This window comes from Vipera berus, assembly GCF_964194415.1.
Source record: "Vipera berus genome assembly, chromosome: 9".
In the NCBI taxonomy this organism is placed as follows: Eukaryota; Metazoa; Chordata; class Lepidosauria; order Squamata; family Viperidae; genus Vipera; species Vipera berus.
In genome coordinates, this window is record NC_138212.1 from 9,210,610 (window position 1) to 9,231,609 (window position 21,000).

Genomic DNA, 21,000 nt, shown 5'->3' on the forward strand with positions numbered 1-21,000 from the left:
GCGTCCCCGGCCGATGTGGTCAGCGACGGCTGGGGTCACGTGATTCGTTGCCTACGCGCAGCGGGGCCGGGTGCAGATGGCGGACGCCGAGGCTGACGCGGCCCTGCCGCCGGAGATGCAGCGGCTGGCCGCTGGCCTCCGCTCCCGGCTGGGGCAGATGCAGGCGGAGCTGCGCGAGCAGGGGGCGGCCGAGGCGGCCTCTTCCAGCGCCTTTTGCCGAGGGTTCTGTCAAGTAAGCGGGCGGGGGGGGGGGAGGGGAGGGGAGAGGGACGTCCCGGGGCTGGCCTGGGGTGGAGCGGCTTTTGGCGGACGAGAACGAGGAGACCGGACCGGACCTGGCTGCCCCTCGGCCCGGGAACGGCAGGGCCTGGCGGGGCTGCGCGGAGGGGCGAAAGGTGGCAGCGAGCCGTTGCCTGGCGCTGGGAGGCGGGGCTGGGATAGAGCGCAGAGATCGCCGCCGCCGACCCTTCCCTCTGCCGTGGCCGTTCGCAGGCTGGGCTGGGAATCCCCTCCTCTGCCCGCCTCTTATTTATTTATTTATTTTATTTATTTTTATTTTAATTCCATTTATATCCCGCCCTTCTCCGAAGACTCAGGGCGGCTTACAAGCTTAGCAGTAGCCTTCCTTCTATGTCTATGCCTGCTTGTTAGGGCTTTCACACACACTCCAAGCGGCATTATTACAAAGTCAGCTTAATTGCCCCCAACAATCTGGGTCCTCATTTTACCTACCTCGGAAGGATGGAAGGCTGAGTCAACCTTGAGCCTGGTGGGACTCGAACCTGCACTAGTTGCAGGCAGCTGGTGTTACTTAAGGAGGCATTAGCCCTCTGCTCCACCAAGGCTCTTATTCGGGGGGGGGGGTTCCCCTTCGTGTCCCACCCCCGCCCCGCTTTCCCAAGGCAGCCGCGGGTCCAGGGCTCTGCTTTCGGTGGGGGTCCGTCCCCGATCCGCCGCCGCCGCCGCCTCCTTTAATCGCGGGGCGGGAGCGGTCCTGATTTCTTGGAAGAAAGGTCCGATGTTTGTGATGGGATCCGGCTCCCGCACCCCACCCCCCGGGGAAGGGGGTCTCCCTCCCACCCCCGGCTGCCACCCATTCCTGCCCCCGCAGCCGCTGCTCTCCCAAAGCCGACCCTAGCGGGGACTGATTTGTAGCGCCCCGCGTGCAGGTTGGCGCAACCGCCCGTTTGAACTGCCCCGCGTGTCTCTCGCGGGTTGGCCTCCGAGAAGCGGGAGGTCCTGAGAAGCGAGCGGAGTTGGGGGGGGGGGCGGGCGGCGGGCTGGGGGCTCAGAAGCTTCTGTCTTTCCTGCCCTCGATTCGGCTGCAGCAGCGTCGCTGCTCTTGTACGGCTCGATGGGGACTTCTTGGAGGCAGGAAGATAAATATTTTTTTTTCTTTTTTTTGGGGGGGGGGTGTCTCAAGACAAAATAATGTAAGCCAGTTCACAGTTCAACTGTCCTTGTTGTTGTCCCAGCCTTGCAGACGTTTCATTACCCAGCTGAGTTACAACATCATTGACAATGAACACTTTACACCAGGGGTCTTCAAACTTGGCCCTTTTATGACTTGTGGACTTCAACTCCCAGAATTCCTCAGCCAGCAAAGCTGGCTGAGGAATTCTGGGAGTTGAAGTCCACAAGTCATAAAAGGGCCAGGTTTGAAGACCCCTGCTTTACACGAATAGGTAATGAAAGCGTCTGCAAGCAAACAACCAGGGCTTTTTTTCTCATAGAACGCTCAGAACGGAGTTCCGGCACCTTTTTTGGATGGAACCTTGTAGGGTAGGCAAGGCGGGTTGTATGACATGTGTGAGTTCCGGCACCTTGTTTCTTTTACAAAAAAAGTACTGCAAACAACCAAGCTCACAGAGCACCCGGGACTTCCAAATGTAGTCTGTTAGTTTGGGCAGCTTTTTGCTCAGGAAGGATGAAAGGACTAGGTTGGGTGATTCGCATCACGACCTTTCTTGCCACAGTTGTTAAGGGAATCAATGCAGTTGTTGTTGAGTGAATCTGGCTTCCCTATTGACTTTGCTTGTAAGGTCACCAAAGGTGGTCACATGACCCCGGGACACTGCGACTGTCGTAAATATGAATCGGTTGCCGGGCGTCTGAACTTTAATCATAGGGATGCTGCAACGGTAATAAGTGAAAAATGGTCATGGGTCACATTTTTCAGTGCCGGTGTAACTTCAGAGAGTCGCTAAATGAACTCTTGTAAGTCGTGACTCGTATTTTTGACAGTCGCAGTGTCCCAGGATCATGTGACCACCTTTTGTGATGTTACAAGCAAAGTCAGTAGGGAAGCCAGATTCACTTAACGGCTGTATTATTACTTAACAACTGTCCTGCTTAGCAACATAAATTTTGGGCTCCATTGTGGTCATAAGTCAAGGACTACCTGTTTGGGTAGTGTTTCAGCTTTGCTTCTGAGGTCTGTGTCCTCACCTTGATGGCCACCACCTTAGAGATCTTTTCCAATTCTTTAATTGAGTAAAAGGGGAAAATGTATCTTGAAGGATGCTTGAATCCAATCTCCATGTAAGGAAATCTGTGATTTATTTTCTTTCTCTATTTCATATGAAGCAAAATATCTATTGATTTTGGGCCGCTTTAGGAGCTATCTGAAGTCTCCAGAACTGAATAAGTATGCTGGAATCTTGCCTTTGGGGTTAGATAGATGCTTGTTTGTGGTAGTTCCTTAACTGGGATATCTTCTTAAAAGCATATTTACTGGATAATTACTTTGCGTTCTTTTCAATTTCACATGGCTGCCGTGCATTTTTAAAATGAATGTTGTAGGTGTATTAGAGAGCAGTTGGCTTAATTTGTGTTTGTTATAGATGCTTTGTATTTTAATCAGGGCTTTTTATGATTTGAGTTGTGTTTTTATGCTTTGGAAACTTTGTTGACTAGAAGCTGGCACTTATAAGAAAAAAACTAGTGGAACGATAATGGAATCTGGGTTCAATTATATGTTTGTCAATGATTTGGAAACTAATCTTTGTGTGGTATTCTTCTGGAGAGTATAATTTTTTTAATAAGAAAAAATGGGTTTGCCATTCTTTCTCTTCATGCTAATTTTGGTAGTCTATGTATGATCTGAAAGGGACGCGGTGGCTCAGTGGGTTAGGACGCTGAGCTTGTCGATCAGAAGGTCGGCAGTTTGGCGGGTTGAATCCCGAGTGCCGCGTAATAGAGTGAGCGCCTGTTACTCGTCCCAGCTTCTGCCAACCTTAGCAGTTCGAAAGCACGTAAAAATGCAAGTAGAAAAATAGGGACCACTACGGTGGGAAGGTACAGCATTCCGTGCGCCTTTGGCGTCTAGTCATGTTGGCCACCTGACCACGGAGATGTCCTTGGACAAGCGCTGGCTCTTCGGCTTTGAAACGGAGATGAGCACCGGCCCCTAGAGTCGGAAACGACTAGCACGTATGTGCGGGGGAACCTTTACCTTATATATGATCTATGTGCCTTACAAAAAAATAGTTTGATGCAGGAAATGGGAACAGTTTATGTATGCAAAAATACAAACAAATGTTTCTTTGTTGCCAAATAATTTCAAAGTTAATATTCCAATGGATCCTACAAGTGCAACCCCAAAATTTGGCTGCTTATTTGTAAAATTTACTGACAATCCATATCATGCATGCAAATTCATTGGAGAAGTCAGTGATGCTAAGAATCAAGATTAAAAGGGGCAGCAAAGAACTTGCTGGCATCACAGCTGATAGAAAGATAAACATCCAGCAACTGAAAAAAGCTGTGCTTGATCAGGTAACATGTAGAGCACTTGCATATAAAGTTACTAGGAGTCAGACAAGGCTGAATGGTTAAAACTACTATATTTGTAAAATTATCTGCTAAAAGGAGAGAAACTTAAACTTCTGGATGTTTAGGAACAGGTAGTAGCAATTAAATTAAAAGTTGTGAAATACAGCTCCCAATGGTAATGCTGACACACTATACCAAGCCAATCAATTATAAACTAATTGCTTTTAAATGGCATTCGGATTTATTTTAATATTGGTGAAACATGAACTTAATCCCTTCCATTAGATTCTGATTCAAAATATTGTCCAAGTAGTTGACTCAGCTAGGTTAAGCAGCTGAATTCTTCACATTTGCAATTTTGACAAGTACTTTGAATAACTTTAATATTTATTTTATTAACAGATTATTATTATTTATATATCTATTCCAAAGAGATTAGTCTTAAAGTGGATGTAAGGAAGGAAGGGAAAGATAACCAAGAGAAGAATTTATAACTAATCATCTTCATAATAGGAAGGGACCATGGAGGTCTTTTAGTCCAACCCCTTGCTGAGGCAGGAAACCCTGTACCATTTCAAATAAATGGTTGTCCAGTCTCTTTCTGGAGGCAGGTTGTTCCACTGATTAATTGCTCTGTCAGGAAATTTCTTACTTACGCCTATTTACTTTTTTGTAGAGGTTATTTATTCTAAAGGCTTTAGTACTTGGCATATGACTCATTCCAGTTTTAATTAGGCTGGCTTCATATTTAATAATAATAATAATAATAATAATAATAATAATAATAATAATAATAATAAGAAGAAGAAGAAGAAGAAGAAGAAGAAGAAGAAGAAGAAGAAGTAGTAGTTCTAAGGGACCTTGGAGGTCATCTAGTCCAACCCCCTGCTCAGGCAGGAAACCCTATACCAAATGGCTGTCCAGTCTCTTCTTAAAAACTTCCAGTGTTGGAGCATTCACAGCTTCTGGAGGCAGGTTGTTCCACTGGTTAATTGCTCTGTCAGGAAATTTCTCCTTAGTTCTAGGTTGCTTCTCTCTTTGGTTAGTTTTCGTGCGTTGCTTCTTGTCCTGCCTTCAGGTGCTTTGGAGAATAGCTTGACTCCCTCTTCCTTGTGGCAGCCCCTGGGATATTGGAAGACTGCTATCATGTCACCCCCTCATCCTTCTCTTCATTAGACTAGACTAGACATTCCCAATTCCAGCAACCGTTCTTTATGTGTTTTGGCCTCCAGTCCCCTGATCATCTTTGTTCCTCTTTGTACTCTTTCTAGAGTCTCAGCATCTTTTTTTTTACATTGTGGTGACCATAACTCTTTGCGTGGATCCTGCATGATCACTATGCTTGCCCAGTCTCTTTCCTAAATCTCCTTTGTGTCCAGGAAAAGCCAGAACACAGTCAATAAGTTGATGGTGCTTCTAGGTTTGGGGTTGACCATTAGCTGTTCACTAGAGCTGTAATTTAAAGCTACAAGCTAGGAGTCTGCTAAATTGAACTCAGACTCTGGTTTATTCCTTCTCCAGTTCTGCAGGAGGAGGAGAGAGAAGGAAAGCTAGAAGATTCCTTTCTACATATGTATAGGCAGATTGTGTGGTGGGAGTAGATGTAATTTGCTTTACCAAACCTGTGAGACTCGGGCATTATCCACAAGGTCTATAGGGAGGCTAGGCAAAGTGCACACTGCAAGGGTGAAGAGCTTTAGAACAGAACTCTTCAAGCTTATATTTGATTTTGTATGTTGACAGGGCTTTAGTAAGTAATTTCTGGACAAATGTTGTAAAATGGACCTCTGTTTTCACTAGCTTCCTATTTTTTTTTTTTTTTAATTCCATTTATATCCCGCCCTTCTCCGAAGACTCAGGGCGGCTTACAAGCTTAGCAGTAGCCTTCATTCTATGTACATGCCTGCTTATTAGGGCTTTCATACACCCCCAAGCGGCATTATTACAAAGTCAGCTTAATTGCCCCCAACAATCTGGGTCCTCATTTTACCTACCTCGGAAGGATGGAAGGCTGAGTCAACCTTGAACCTGGTGGGATGCGAACCTGCACTAATTGCAGGCAGCTGGTGTTACTTAAGGAGGCATTAGCCCACTGCTCCACCAAGGCTCTATTTGGGGAAGACATTGACCTGCAAAGCATCCTAGCATATTTACAATAAGTAAAATAAATTTCTAGATTAAAAAAATGCGATTGAATTGGGTTGGCTTACAGAAGTGTTGGTGTTGTGTCCGAGATTCAGCAGACAAACTCTCTTGACTGTCTTTGGAGTGCAGATTAGATATATCATTCTCCTTGTGCGATTAAGTGTTGTACAACTTTTAAAACATAATTTTAGATTTTTGCCTCTTACACAATACCTATTAGATTTACAGATGAGGGTATCATAGGTGCCTCGTATAGTCAGATTCTCTGTTCTCAATTAACATTAACTCTCAAATGGCTTTCTTTTATGGAGCATGCTATTTCTCTGGATTCAACATAATTTGGTATTTAAACCATGAGATTGAGTTTCTTCAGCCATTATATTACTTGCATTTTATGCACCTCAGCTATTTCTACGTATTCAGGCTTTGACATTTGAGGATTTGTGGAAAAGTGCTTCGGTTTAAAAAGGCAAAAAAAGGGCAAACGTGAGCACCTCTCTTTACTTAAGCTTCATTTAACTTACCCTTCCAGCTAATCAAGCAAAGAATACAACTTTTAAATTAAGTATCCATAAGAAATTGCAGTAACTTCTATAATCTGTGATGCTCATTGTGGTGAAAGGCACTATATTATGTGTAGCTTCAGTTTTCTTAGATGGCTTGACATACCTGGAAATTCCTGAATTTTCCAAGCTCATTACATCATAGTCCTTGGGCAAATATAATCACTCTTAGGTCCATGATCTGAAGTAACTACTTCAAATGAATTTCAGGTGTCTGCACTTTGGGGTTTTTGATCACAGATTCTCATGCATTCTTAATAACATTGCGACTGTTTTTCACCTCTGACTGCTTTACTGTTTGGCACAAGTCACTTGAGGAAAAAGAAGTCCCAGATCCCTTTAGCTACGGCAAACTGGCATTTTTAAGAATACATATATTCCCAGTGCAGGGTACAACATATAAAGCATGCCATTTAAATTCTGTTTACAGAACATGCTTACAAAGAACAACTGAGTGGTATTGCTTTCCAAAGTTTGATGGATTCATGTAGTGTGTGTCAAATATACCGATGTATCTTGCAGAGTAATGTAAGAGTTAGCAGGAGAACATAAGTAGGGCAGGTTGAGCACTCAAAGCAATGTAGAAAGGCTGATTAATGTTTTCCATTCATAAGGCAGCTGTAATTTGGTGTGCAATTCCACCACCTGTCTTTGCATTGAATTCGCAGTCTTATTCCTCCTCATAGGCAGACTGAGGCAATAATATATGTCATGAGAGGTAGCAGAACTTGTATTCTTGTTGGGAAGGTACTCCAAAACATGATCTTTGTAGGTGATACAATCTGAAATGGAAATGGAAACCCAACCAATTGATATTTTTCCCCTTCCTACCCAGATATGTTATTGAGAAAACAGCTCCCATGAATAGGTCAAGGCAAGGTCCTTAAACATTGGCATCTTCAGGTGGTTGATTGGTTGTGGAAGTTTCCAACATAATCATGACTTTGATTAAAGTTTGAGTAAAAGGACTAAAGTTGGGTTTTGAGCAAGCTGTAGAGGTCTGCTTTGCACAAAATACTAAACCATGATGAATGAATTCACACATTGTGCAAAGCCAAAACCAAGCTGTTTAGCATGATATGAAAACAAGCCCTAGTTGAGATGATTTAAAACATTTAAAACAGTTTTTTGATATGATATACCGGTATGTTGGTAAAAAGCAACCATGTTACTGAGAAGATTTGGACTAAGGTTTCTCTATATATTCTATATTGCTTTCACTATCGTTCTAGCCTAGTGATTCTGTTAGAGTGAGATATGGATTATTTTTAAGCAAGGAGAAAAACTTCAGGAAATTTGATCTTGGATTTCTCATATTTAGATTAAACGTTTAGATTACAAATTCAAGTTCACGCATCTCATTGATGTGTAATGTGGTTTGTCTGTTTTTGGCATATTGTGATTTGTGAAGTCTAGCCATCACAGATTGTTCCGTAAGCTGTAGATAAGACAAACCATTGTTTTGTATGGTTTGTGACATGGACTAGTATGTTGGGAAGAAACATTGTTTATTTTGTGTGAGCAGATGTGACTGTACATGTGAAATATATATATTAAGCAAGCTAAAACCATTTCTGAAAATACAGTTGTAATGTTATAGTCATATTACTTCACATTATCATGGATTCAGAAAGCAGATCCTATTATTCCAGTAGGCTACAAAGATTTTCTAGTTCATAAGCTGCTTCTGCTTCCACTCTTTCAAGAGTTGCATTTTCAAAAGATAAACAACAACAACTACAAGTTTTATGAGTGCAGCAGAAAGAAATGCCATCTCCTTTTTTCCCTTTTAAAACAACTTAAAATGTCTAATTCCCTCAGTGAGTTACTATAGAATCCAGTATTGCTTGGCAGCCAGAGTTTTAAAATTTCCAACTGATAACCAAAAAATTTTTGATCTTGTTTTTGTTTTCAGACCCTGCTACAATATGCTGGCAATCAGGGTACATCGGAGCAAGTTTTGCCTTTTTTGGAAGTTTATCGAGTTGCCATTCAGAGTTTTGCCAGTGCCCGACCTTACTTGACTACAGAATGTGAAGATGTTCTTCTGGTACTTGGCAGGCTAGTATTGTACGTTTGGTTTCAGGAATTCTGTTTTAATTGAATTTTTGCGCTCTGGTAAAATCCTTCTCTCATATATATAGATATAGATATACCTGTGGTCTATTTTATTTCTAGACAGTCTGGCACCCTCCAACTTTTCCGGCCCCAGCTAGGTGTCTGTTGTAGGAATTGTAGTCCAAAACATCTGAAAGGCACCAAGTTACATATCCTGTGTGGAATAAAAAACTATGCATGGTGTCCGTGTACAGGGATTCTAAAAACCATAGGAGGAGGACTTGTGGAAAGTCATAATCAGGAGGGTGTTGTTGTTTTTTTAAAAAAGAACCCTACATTGATGCTAATATATAAGAATAGTTACCAAGAATCTGTTGATATGGTGTGTTTCTGTGTATTAATAGATGTTATGCTGAAACCTCAACTTAATGGAGCTCAGCATTGTGGACCTTTCATGCAACAGGCCATATTTCCACAGTGATTCACACCATGCAATAATGCCATCGCCCAAATGATATTGTTCACAAACGTAGTAGATTGTGCAGTGTCATTCTTTACTATTGAATAGGCATTTTTGAAGAAAGAACATGCCTCTCCACAATTATAGTCTATTAAAACAAAGTTTCAGTGTGTCTGATTATATTTTCACTAAGTGAAAAGTCCTCAGATTCTTAGCTTGCTTGTATATCCTTCTGGCTTGGAATGACCAGAAGACAAAAGTATAAAATGAGTCAACAACAACGGTCGCTGCTTTTCTGCCTTTCTAACAACCTACTTATTTCAGGAGCTGTTTTGAACAATTGCTGTCTGTGCCTGAAAGTGAAGAGCTGTCTGAACCATTTTTAAGATTGTGTCAGTCCATACAGGCAAGTTTATTGACTTATTTTATCTACAAAGAGCATTGTTTCGACCTCCATCATTTATAATCAAACAGTCTTAGGTCTGTGTGTGATTATTTGAATAATATCCAGGCCTGATTGGCATATTTGCACGAAACCACAATGTTTAATCCTCAGTAGTTAAATGAACCAGGGTAGGTAAGGTCTGTAGAATACCCTGAGCTATGAACTGTGCTTTAGAACAGACATGTCAAACACAAGGCCCGGGGGCTAGATCCGGCCCGTGAAGTGGTTTCATGTGGCCCGCGAAGCCATCCTGGAAACAGTGAGGGAACGGCCCCCACTGCCTTGGCCCTGGCCCAGAGACCCTCCTTCTGCCAGAGACCCTCAGATCTGTCCCACTCCTGCCCAGGCCCCCATAGGCACCCTTGATGCGAATGATGTAGAGCTGGCCATGCGCACTCTAGCCACACCCACCCAGTAGGCCACGCCCACCCAGGTCATACCCACCCGGCCCCCTGAGGGCAACCGCAATGCTGATGCGGCCCTCAATGAAATTGAGTTTGACACCCCTGCTTTAGAAAGTAAACTGGAAACATCCACCTGTTAAACCAAAACCAAGCTGACCACATTATGTTAAGCAAAACATGTCAATCCAGCCTAAGTATATAATCTTTGTGTCTTATTAATTCAGAGATGAAATCCAAGGACACATTTTTGTGCTGTATTTATTTGCCTCTGTCCTGCAGTGTTCTCTGTCTTTGGATCAGTTGATAAAAGAAACAGAGGATAGGTGGATACGGATTTGAAGATAGCAGTGTGCAGCCTTGAAAAACATACAGATCTGTAGTGTAAAATGCATGCGACGTGTTTATACATTTTGCCCTTTTAAAATTCAGATTGAGTTGCCACAATCAGCAATGATTCCAAGTTAAACATAACAATTTAAAAGGGGTTTTTTTTTCTTGTAGGGTTCCCATAATGCTTTGCTTGAGTTTGGAGATAATAGCCTTGAAATTCTAGCTGATATCTCAAAAGAAGGTGTATGGAAGAATCCAGTTCTTTTGAAGATCCTTTCACAGCAGCCAGTGGAAACAGAAGAAAGTAAGCCATTAAGTTTACACCCCAGTGTAAACCAAATCTACCTTTTCACTCTGGATTTTATTTTATTTTGCCTCTGAGGAACCAAGCAAGAAGATAGGTGTTAAAAAACTGCTGTGTGTAATAGCACAGTGGTTCTCAACATTTTCTTCACCACAGACCCCTTTTGTGGCCACAGACCCTGAAGACTTAAGATTTAAATCATGCCATTTCTTCAAGCCTTCGTGGACCCCCTGTGTTGATATTGCAACCCCCCAGGGGTCCGCAAACCACAGGTTGAGATCCACTACAATAACAAACTTGCATTTATAGCTGAGCTCTCATTTTAAGTCTTTTAACTCACTTTATTCACCATTTTTATTTAGATTGACACCCACTATCGTAGTAAAAGAAGCCTCCTTTTAAAAAAGTTCTGCTGGTGATCTTTTCACCTTTCCAGAGCATTTTTAAACAGTCTGCAAAATGTCAAGTATTAGTCCTTGAGCATCTACAATAATCTGATCATTTTTCTGTTTATGGTTATTGCAAATTAGCCACCGCCTTTATTTATTTACTTTTTAATCTACTGTTAAAATATGTTATACTGGAAATAGATGATCCATACTGTCTTGCATTTCATTTGCTTGTGGTGGCAGAGACAGATTAAATGCCATGGGGTAGTTTGTTTTGCAACTTTCCAGAAAAATCACTGTGGAGATGATCAACCATTATGCCCCAATGTAGGGCTACTCTAGATATGTGAATTTTGACTTTTCAAAAACAAAACAAAACACAGGAATGGGGGAATGGGGAAGTCATCTGAAAGACACCCAAGAAGACTTGGGGAGACTAATGTGGCCCCTGTGCATTAATCATACATATGGTCATTGCAAAGCCATGGGACTTGGGTCATGTAGCTTTAAAACACATGGCATTATGGTCTATGCTCAAAGATAGCTCAGTTGAAAGAAAGCGTTATCAGTCTTCCGTATCACAAGACGTATGAGCAAATTTGTAGAAGAGATTTGGTGGATCATGCAGTCTCACTCCAGTGCCACAAATATTTAAGTTGCATTTGTCTAGTTGTAGCAAGGAAGAAATGGCTGTGCGCCATTTTTCTAGCGAATTTCAAAATACACTGAAACCTCTGTGTGTAACATTCAGGAATTCTTGGAAGCGGTCACTGTCAAAGATCTTTCCCTTCATCTTCTAAGCTTTCATAATAAAACTAGTACTTAATACTAGTACTTAATAACATTTTATTGCCTTTTTTCTAGTGAATCAATTGATTAAACGTGAAGGGCTGACATTTCTGCAAATGAGAATAAAACATTTGATGAAGACAAACCGCCTCCCTCAAGCCGCTTCCTTGTCCAAATTGTGTAAAGAGTCTACAGAAGTCCCAGATGTCTCTCCTTTTCTTCAGGCCTATATCACGTGCTTGTGCTCCATGCCTCCAAATGAAGAATCTATCAAGGAGGTGAATGGCCAATCACTATGGCTTGTTACTGTTAAGACAACTGATACTAATTTTAGTATCTGAATTAACGGAATCAAATTTGGGAGGGGATGGGAGAATTGGCTCCCATCTCAGCAGTGGCTAAACCCTCTTTCTACGCTTCAGAAGGTTTGAGGAGACAAGACGATTCCATTGTGTGAGATAATCCTGTGCTATTTCTCTTTGTCCTTATCAGAAATAAAATTAAATGTACCTTCTTGTTTGGCATCAGAAATCTCAACTTTTGCAGTATTTTTTAAGCTACTGCATGTAGGAATCCACATTAAATTATTCTTAATTGGGATTATCCCCAATGGACTTTAAACAAGTTACTAAATGATCTCTCGGTATTTAGAACAGAATGCAGAGGTTCTCCTGGGGCATAGCTTATTTTGTTTTGCAAGGAAAGAGGTTTTGTCTTAAACTACTTATGATGTATTTTTTCCCCTCTCTTTTTCAAAAAGATTGCAAAAGTGGACTGCAAAGAGGTCCTAGATATGATATGCAATTTGGAAGCTGAAGGCCAGGACAGCACTGCTTTTATTCTCTGTACAACGTATTTCACTCAGCAGCTTCAAACAGCAAGCGTGTACTGCTCCTGGTAAGTGGCATGTCCAAAAACCGGCTTTCAGAATTTCCCATCCTGACCAAAACAGCTTCTAAAAGTTTCTAATTCAACATCTGACAAAAATACGCTATGGTGCATTCTGGTTTGTTGATGAGAAGCATTAAAATAAAAGAGAAAGCAAGTATTTAAAAAAGTTAAAGCCTGCTATATTTGCTGCTACATTTCAAGGAGTGAAAAGGGTGTTGATAACAAAAGCCCTGTCCTACTCCACATGGTAAAGTTAGCTATATGCAACAGGTGTGCAGGTCCCTTTCTTGCAACTTTGTGAGCCCCCTTACTCCACCTGCATCATTAAAATTCAAGAACAAATTTCTAGGTTGTTTTAAGTATAAATAAGTGGATGAAATGTGTTAAATCCTTGATAGCTGTATCATTTCCGGTTTTTTACTTAAACATAAAGGAGACCGCATGTTTTGGGGTAACATCATTACATGCACTTTACATCCTTGGACATTCAGTTTATTCTAAAATAATCTGTGGGTGGCATTAAAAGGAAGTGAAATGGACTTAGATGGTAAAATTGACTCAGATATTTCCCTAGATCCTATTTTCCAAGTTTGGGACTACATAAATGCATTGGGCTATATTTTCTCAGCAAGTTTGTCTTGGGTTGCTTGGTAGTTGTGGAAGTTGTGAGAATTGTCTTGCGTTCCCTCTTGATTTCTTGTTTTCTTCCCCAAACCTCTCATGCAGGGAACTAACTCTGTTTTGGAGCAAATTACAAAGAAGAATCGACCCATCCTTAGATTCCTTTTTGGAGCGATGTCGGCAATTTGGCATCATTGCTAGAACATTGCAACACTTGTTCTTCCTCATACGAGTCATACAAGCTGAAGTACGTATCCATTTGCGTTTTACTAACATTTGCTGTTTGATTTTGTGGAGGGTGAAAATGTATCACATAATGGGAACTCTAGAGATTATGAAATATATATGTATGTAAGGAACTTGGAGGTGCATTCTTGCCTTGGCTTCAGAAAGCAGGGTGATTGATTGATTGCACTATGGTGTGACTAGATTCCACAGATTGAAGATTCCACTGAGAATTTGTATATTTATACATAACACATCAAAGTTTACATGTATTTTTGCCACTTCAAATTATAGCTTGCTGCCTTCTAGTTTGCACACTTTTCCTTTCTATTCTCGTTCAACCTGGGACTCTAAAGTTTTCTTTACTCTTGCTAGCCCTCTGCTTCAGGCTGCCTTTCAGACAGTTCTTGCACGGTGGAATTTCCTATCTTTCAAGGCCTCTTTATCCTAGTCTATAAATGACAGTGGAGCACAATAAATTTTAGCCTAGTTCCTGCAGCCTTCTGCTCTGGTTATGTTGCTCTTCTGCTGATTTTTCACAGTGTCTCTGTCTGAAAAGATAAAGAGAAACAATTCAACAGCATAAAGGTCTGGAGCTGAAGCAGGAAGTGATAAGGAATTTGCAGAGAAATTGAGAGACTTTTCTTGTCTTGCATCAGAAGAGAATCTAGAATTAGATGCCCGGCCACTAACATCTTTGGCCATTTTCAAACTTTCAAATGAATCCTCTACAAATTTAAGCGTCCTTTACTAACTATACTTAATCCATGAGAAAGCTAAAATCCCTAAAAAAATTAGCTTTAGCTTAATAAGTGATGCTTTGACTTGCAACTTTTCAGACGGCTTTCTTTCAGTTTGGGAGAATGTTCTTGCTTGTTTCAAAGGCAGAATAAATTTAGAACACCCTATTAATTTTTCCTCTTAGCTTTTGATTTACTTTTCATCCACAGCCTCTCACTCTGGATCAGGTTTTATTTATTTCTCATGGTACAGTAAGAATGGCTTTATTGTTGGAGACTGAATGTTGCAGTTTGAGAAAAATATAGATTTAGCTTTCTCCCAACTTGTTGGCCCTCCAGAGTTTTTCAGAGAAAATTCAGAGAAAAACAGTGTCATTGATTTGTCTCCTTTTTTTCATTTTACTAGGCAGAAGAAGCTGGTCTTGCTGTATCCGTCTTGCTGTGTGTGAGAGCGTTGCAGCTCCGGTCCAATGAAAAGGACGATATGAAAAGCTCTGTTTGCAAAACAATTGCATGCCTGCTGCCAGAAGACCTTGAGGTCAGAAGAGCTTGCCAGCTGACCGAATACTTGCTGGAGCCAAGTGAAGAGGGATACAACCTCCTGGAAGAACTGTACCTACAACCAGATCAGAAATTTGATGAGGAAAATGCACCAGTTCCAAATTCACTCCGTTGTGAGCTTCTGCTAGCTTTGAAGGCATACTGGCCCTTTGATCCAGAATTTTGGGACTGGAAAACCTTGAAGCGGCATTGTCTCAAATTGTTGGGGAAAGAAGTGTCCGAGTCTGAGGACGACCTGAGTTGCAATGAGATGTCCCTCAATGAAACGGAGCTGTTAGATAGTCTCCCCAGCGACTGTGAAGAAAGCAGGGAAGGGAATCATTTTGAAAGACATTATTTAAACCAGCCCAAAGAGAGAGCGAGAGTCAAAAAGCCCATTGGCTCCTCGGAGAGATACCAGCGGTGGCTTCAGTACAAGTTCTTCTGTGTCATTTGCAAGCGGGAGTGTATCGAGGCGCGAATCCTCCACCATTCTAAGATGCACATGGAGGATGGCATTTTTACCTGCCCGGTGTGTACCAAAAAATTTAAGAGGAAGGACATCTTTGTGACCCACGTGATGGAACATGTGAAGATGCCCCCCAGTAGAAAATGCCGGGCAGAGAAGAAGTTGCTGCTGAAGAAGCAGAGGCTGGCCCGGAGAAACATCTCGGGCATTGCTTCTGTAGCCCTTGATGAAAATCACCCTCTCGAAATCATGGGTTGTGAAAAGCCCCAAAGTGACCCACAGGACTATGTAACGTTTAGCAAGCTAGAAAACTGTCACCTGCAAGACAGAGACCTCTACCCTTGCCCGGGCACGGATTGCTCCAGAGTATTCAAGCAGTTCAAGTACTTAAGCGTTCACCTCAAAGCCGAACACCAGAACAATGACGAGAACGCCATGCATTACTTGGACATGAAAAACCGGCGTGAGAAGTGTGCCTACTGCCGGCGGCATTTCATGTCTGCCTTCCACCTGCAGGAGCACGAGCAGGTCCACAACGGCCCTCAGCCTTACATGTGTGTCTCTGTGGGCTGCTACGCTCGGTTTGGCTCGGTGAACGAGCTGCTGCATCACAAGCAGGGGCACGACGATCTGCGTTACAAGTGTGAGCTGAACGGCTGCAACATAGTTTTCAGCGACTTGGGGCAGCTCTACCATCACGAAGCCCAGCATTTTCGAGACGCTTCTTACACCTGTAATTTCCGCGGTTGTAAGAAGTTCTACTACTCCAAAACAGAGTTAACAAATCATCTTTCTGTGCATCTGTCGAACGGCGAAATGAAGGAGGTGCCTGTGAAGCAAGAAGGTCCCGTGTCTCAGGACGGGCTTGCCTGCCTTTCGGATTCAGGGTTGTTAGAAAGCAAAGCATCTTCTGACCAGCAGGAAAATCTTAGCTTGCCTTCTGGATCCATCAAGAGAGAAGAAATGTTGGACGTGAAACAAGAACCCCTTTCTGATGGAGAAGAGGGTGGCAAAAACAATGGCAGCTTGGAAAGCCATACTTCATCCCTGGCCAATGAGAATCAGGTGACCTCAGGGACTGAGACTGTGGATCAGGGCCAGGCCTTTTCAGGGGCTGCGCTACCTCAGGAGAAAGCCCGCCTGCCTTCCAATTTGAAAGAGCGCTACTCTAACGTGGCTGTCTATTTTGATGGAAAAAAGTTTACCTGTGGTTTTGAAGGCTGTGGATCAACGTACAAAAATTCAAAGGGCATGCAGAAACATCTGCGAAGGGCCCATCCCTACCATTTCAAGCCTAGAAGGAAAGAGAAAGAGATCGGTCAGCTTGAAGGCCCTGCGGGAGAGATTAGCTCAGACTCCCAGGACGTTGAGGATTTTAGTGATGTCTATAAAAGCAAAAACTATTTTAAGGAAGAACTGTACCCTTCTTCCCCAGACAGCTCGTTCTATGTACATTCAAAAATGTCAAATACCGAAAACAACATGTTAGAACTTCTCCTGGGCTTGAAACACTTAAGTTTAAAGAATTCTACTGGTCATACTTCTTCCAGGTTGCTGCAGTCCTGTTCCTCCAATTGCCCCAACTCTGAAGACGAATCTACCTCTGACCATTTTCCCGAAGAACAGAGGGGCAAGCTTCCAACCCAATATCTTACCCAGTTGGCTGCCAAGCCATTTTTCTGCGAGCGTCAAGGCTGCACGTGTGAATTTGTGACCAGGGAGGCGTTGCTGACACATTATGTTAGAAAGCATAACTATTCAAAAGAGATGGTGCTTCAGCTGAACATGTTCCAACATCGGTATTCACCTTTCAAATGTCACATTTGCCAAAGATCCTTTACAAGAAAAACACATCTAAGGGTTCATTACAGGAACAAGCATAAGCTTGGCAGTGTTTCAGTTGCCCAGAAACTATTTGCAAACGAAAGCTTTGAGGATATGAATGAATGTGCTGAGGACAGGCTGAACAGCACAGAAGATTCAATGTCTGCTTTCTACGCCAGCACAGATGGAGAACTTGACAGCAAAATGAAGCTCGCTGTGGATCAGCACCGTCATTCCAAAAAGGAGGACTTCAGTTCTGAAACCGATTTGGAATCGAGCGAAGAGGCAGAAAGCTGCATCACTGGAAAGCAGGCTAAATTATCATCGCTGGACAGCCATCGGAAAGAATTGGAAGCCAATGAAGGGAGAGGAAGTAAAAGAACTGTGGCCAAAGGAAACCTGTGCTACATTTTGCATAAGTACCACAAACCATTCCATTGCATCCACAAGAACTGCAATTCCGCATTCACCAATCAGAAAGGGTTGATCCGCCACTACAGAACTGTGCATCGGTATAACAAAGAGCAGCTCTGCCTTGAAAAAGACAAAGAAAGAACCAAGAGGGAACTTGCCAAATGTAAAAAGCTCTTTGTTTGCAAACACAAGGCCTGCAGCAAGCGTTTCCTGTGTTCCAAGTCGCTCGCTAAGCATTGCATTGATTCCCACACCTTTGATCACGAAGACGATTCCAAAGTGCTTTCTGAAACAATGAGGTTTCCTTGCCATCACCCTCACTGTCCGGCTGCGTTTTATTCTTTCCACAAGTTAAATCACCACCTGATGGAAGAGCATGACAAGGAGGAGGACCTGAACAAAGGCATTGTGATCCGTTGTGATCTGAATGGCTGCAATAGAGTGTTCACAACTTACAGCAGCTATTCCCAGCACGTGTATTTCCGGCACAGTGATTACGATGGTGTCTTGCAAGGAGCCAAAGACAAGGGGAACGATCTTAAAGACCAAGCGGAGCAAAGGTGCTTAAAATATCGGTGTCTCAGGCAAGATGGGAGTGAGAAGAAGAGGCAGAACAGCGAAAAAGGTGAAAGGGGTAGCAGCCGAAATAAAGGAAAGCAATTATATGCCTTCAGAACAAAGGTGGAAGCCCTGCAGATGTGCAGAGACAATTGCAACCAGACGCAGTACCCTTGTATGATTCGGGGATGTCCCTCGGTGGTCAAACTGGAAAGCAGCATTGTGAGACACTATAAGCGCACCCATCAGATGGCGGGTGCTTATATCGAGCAGCAGTATGACGAGCTTGTTCTGTGTGTCGACTGTGGCACAGCACTGAATGACCTCTGCGTGGAAGCAAATTTGGAGCCAGAGAGCAACTCTGACTTCAGTCAAGACGTTACAGGGCACCCTGCAAGCGAGCACAAAAGGGAGAGGCCTCTTCCGAACTCCAATTGCGGTGAGAAAGGCAGCCAACAGGAGCGGTATTCTGATGGGGAGGAATCCCGGGAGGCTGACGTCCTTGTGTATTCAGGCACTTTAAAACATATTCATCATCCCAAAACCAGATGTTCAGAAGATTGTAATGTAGTAGGGTCTCCTGAACAGTCTGAGGCAGGGAATATCCTGAGAAATCATGGACAAGAGAATGCCTCTTACTGTGCGAAATCAAACCCACCGTTATCGAGAGAAAAAGATGCTAGTGACTGGCAGTCCTCCTCGCAGGAGACGAGGAAGCTTCCGTTTCCTGCTCCAAAAGAGAAAGCTCAGAAGCCCTTTGATCTAAAGTCTTTCAAGCCCATGGGCTTTGAATCTTCATTTTTGAAGTTCATTCAGGAAAGCCGGGAGCAAGAAGACGATGATGATGATGATGATGATGATGATGATGATGATGACGACGACCTGCTTGGGAATGAGTGGCAGCCAGCTGGACCTTATGGAATGGGTGGTGGGCTAGAGAAGGCGAAAGACTCCAAACGGGATGTGTCGCAGGGCAGGGGCTTGTATGCGAATGCCCCCCCTGCAGCCATGCCCAAGAAGAACAGTGGCACCAAAGCTCATGGGCAGCTGAGAGGAATGCAGCCCCTCCTATCCACGGACCCTTCTTCCCTCCCATCTCTGGAGAACCTGAGGGCCATTTTGGGCAAGGCATTAACAGACTGTGGGGACCACGCCTTAAAACAACTTCATTACTTGCGGCCGGTGGTGGTTCTCGAAAGATCTAAATTTTCCCCCTCCCTCATAGACTTTTTTCCCACAAAAAAAACAGATCACCTTTGTGTGGGAAGTTCATAAATAGTTGTGTTTATTTAAAAAGAAAAAAAAGGAAGGAAGGAAGGAAGAAGGATGAAAGAAGAGACTTGGGGAAATGGTAAAATTGATTCTGTGCACATGTTGTTGAGGTTAGATCATTAGACTGTTCAGTTCCATGAATGTATGACATCTGTCTACAGTATTGGCTAATACAGCTCCCCGACTAAATTAAGAGAGGAGAGATAACTTGATATTTTGGTGCTAATTGACAGAATATCAAACGGGGGGGGCCCTTCCTCTTGCAAATTTAATGTGCATGATTGTATATGGAACAAGTACTTGGGGGGTACCAAGGTGGGGTGGGAGAGGGTGGGGAGATGGTGATCTTACTTGACTTGAATGTGCACCTCAGGGTGCTTTGTGTAACATATTGTACACTACAGCATCTTATATTTTTTGAGTTATGAGTTTCAATAAAAGGAATTTTTTCACCCACTTTGGTTGACTACAGCCAGCTGTTGGCAGCATAAAAACCTTTGAATTGAGGGTAGTGTGCAGCAATTCCTGGACAATGTGTTTTATGTCTTAATAGCGATTGGAGGAAACTCAAATCAAGGTGGGATAACACGTGGGGAAAAAAACATGCTGGGGAACTGTGGTGAATTTAAATGTAAGGAGGTTTTTATAAGGTATGTTGAGAACTGAGCAGCTCACTAAAGATACGGACATTACCATGACAGAACTGGAAGCCAACTCCACTCTAGGGAGCCTTCTCCATAAGAAAACCCAAATATAAATAAAAATCAAGATTGTTCCTGGAAGTAAAATTTGCACTTCAGGTGGAAAAATGAAACTGATTTAAGAAGTTTAATTGGCAGAATGTATTCTGAGCATTCGTTCTCCCCCTTTCACTTTTTAAAAAAAATATTAAGGAATTTTTTTTCAATAAAGCCAGAATATAGTTTTCTTTACTGAAACTATCAAATTAAGTCAATAAGTTACTAGTACTATATGAGTACAGTAGCATAAAGGGGATACATTTCATTTATAAACCCTAAACCTACTCTGATAAGTAAACTAATTTTTATAACTTATATTTTCTAACTCAAATGGCTGTTCTCAAATGTTCTGTATTGTAAAATTTCAGGGTTTTGGCAAACGCTCCCCCCTGTCCTCTTTCTAGTTTTCCCTGTCCCCTTTCTAGCTTTATTTTTGTTGTTAATCACTAAATGCAGTATGTGTGAAATAGGTGACAAGAATTGCTTTCTAGAATCAGACCAAACAGCTTTCACATCCTTTGTGAACAGCTGCAAGCAGATACCCACAGTTACCTAACTCTGAAGAAGGAACTTGAAAAGCTGCCAGTGTATATTTGCCCTAGCTGGTACTAGCCAATCATAACTTTTGAAGACAAATATTGACTCTTCTTCAGGGAATTCTAATGACTAAACTGCTTTCTTAATCCAAATCTGTTCATCGTATTTCTCAAATTCTATGGAGTTTCCAGGTCCAATCCATTCATCAGGATTTACCAGCTTTAGTGTTGGGTCACCATTAGTTAATATTTGGGCAACATTCTGCTTTAAAGAGGGACACGGTGGCTCAGTGGGTTAGGACACTGAGCTTGTCGATCAGAAGATTGGCAGTTTGGCGGGTCGAATCCCAAGTGCCGCGTAACAGAGTGAGCGCCTGTTACTCATCCCAGCTTCTGACAACCTAGCAGTTTGAAAGCACGTAAAAATGCAAGTAGAAAAATAGGGACCACTACGGTGGGAAGGTTCCGTGCGCCTTTGGCGTCTAGTCATGCCGGCCACATGACCACCG

At 42.7% G+C, this 21,000-nt stretch overlaps 1 protein-coding gene across 1 annotated transcript; it reads left to right on the forward strand.

Moving 5' to 3' along the window:
• Window positions 1-52: 52 nt before the first annotated feature.
• Window positions 53-19,643, forward strand: RLF (RLF zinc finger). Its single transcript, XM_081334299.1, has 8 exons — window positions 53-232; window positions 8,398-8,552; window positions 9,325-9,406; window positions 10,351-10,483; window positions 11,737-11,939; window positions 12,422-12,558; window positions 13,279-13,420; window positions 14,545-19,643. The coding sequence occupies exons 1-8, from the start codon at window positions 77-79 to the stop codon at window positions 19,216-19,218; spliced, it is 5,682 nt and encodes a 1,893-aa protein (XP_081190425.1). The 5' UTR covers window positions 53-76; the 3' UTR covers window positions 19,219-19,643.
• The last annotated feature ends 1,357 nt before the right edge of the window (window positions 19,644-21,000 follow it).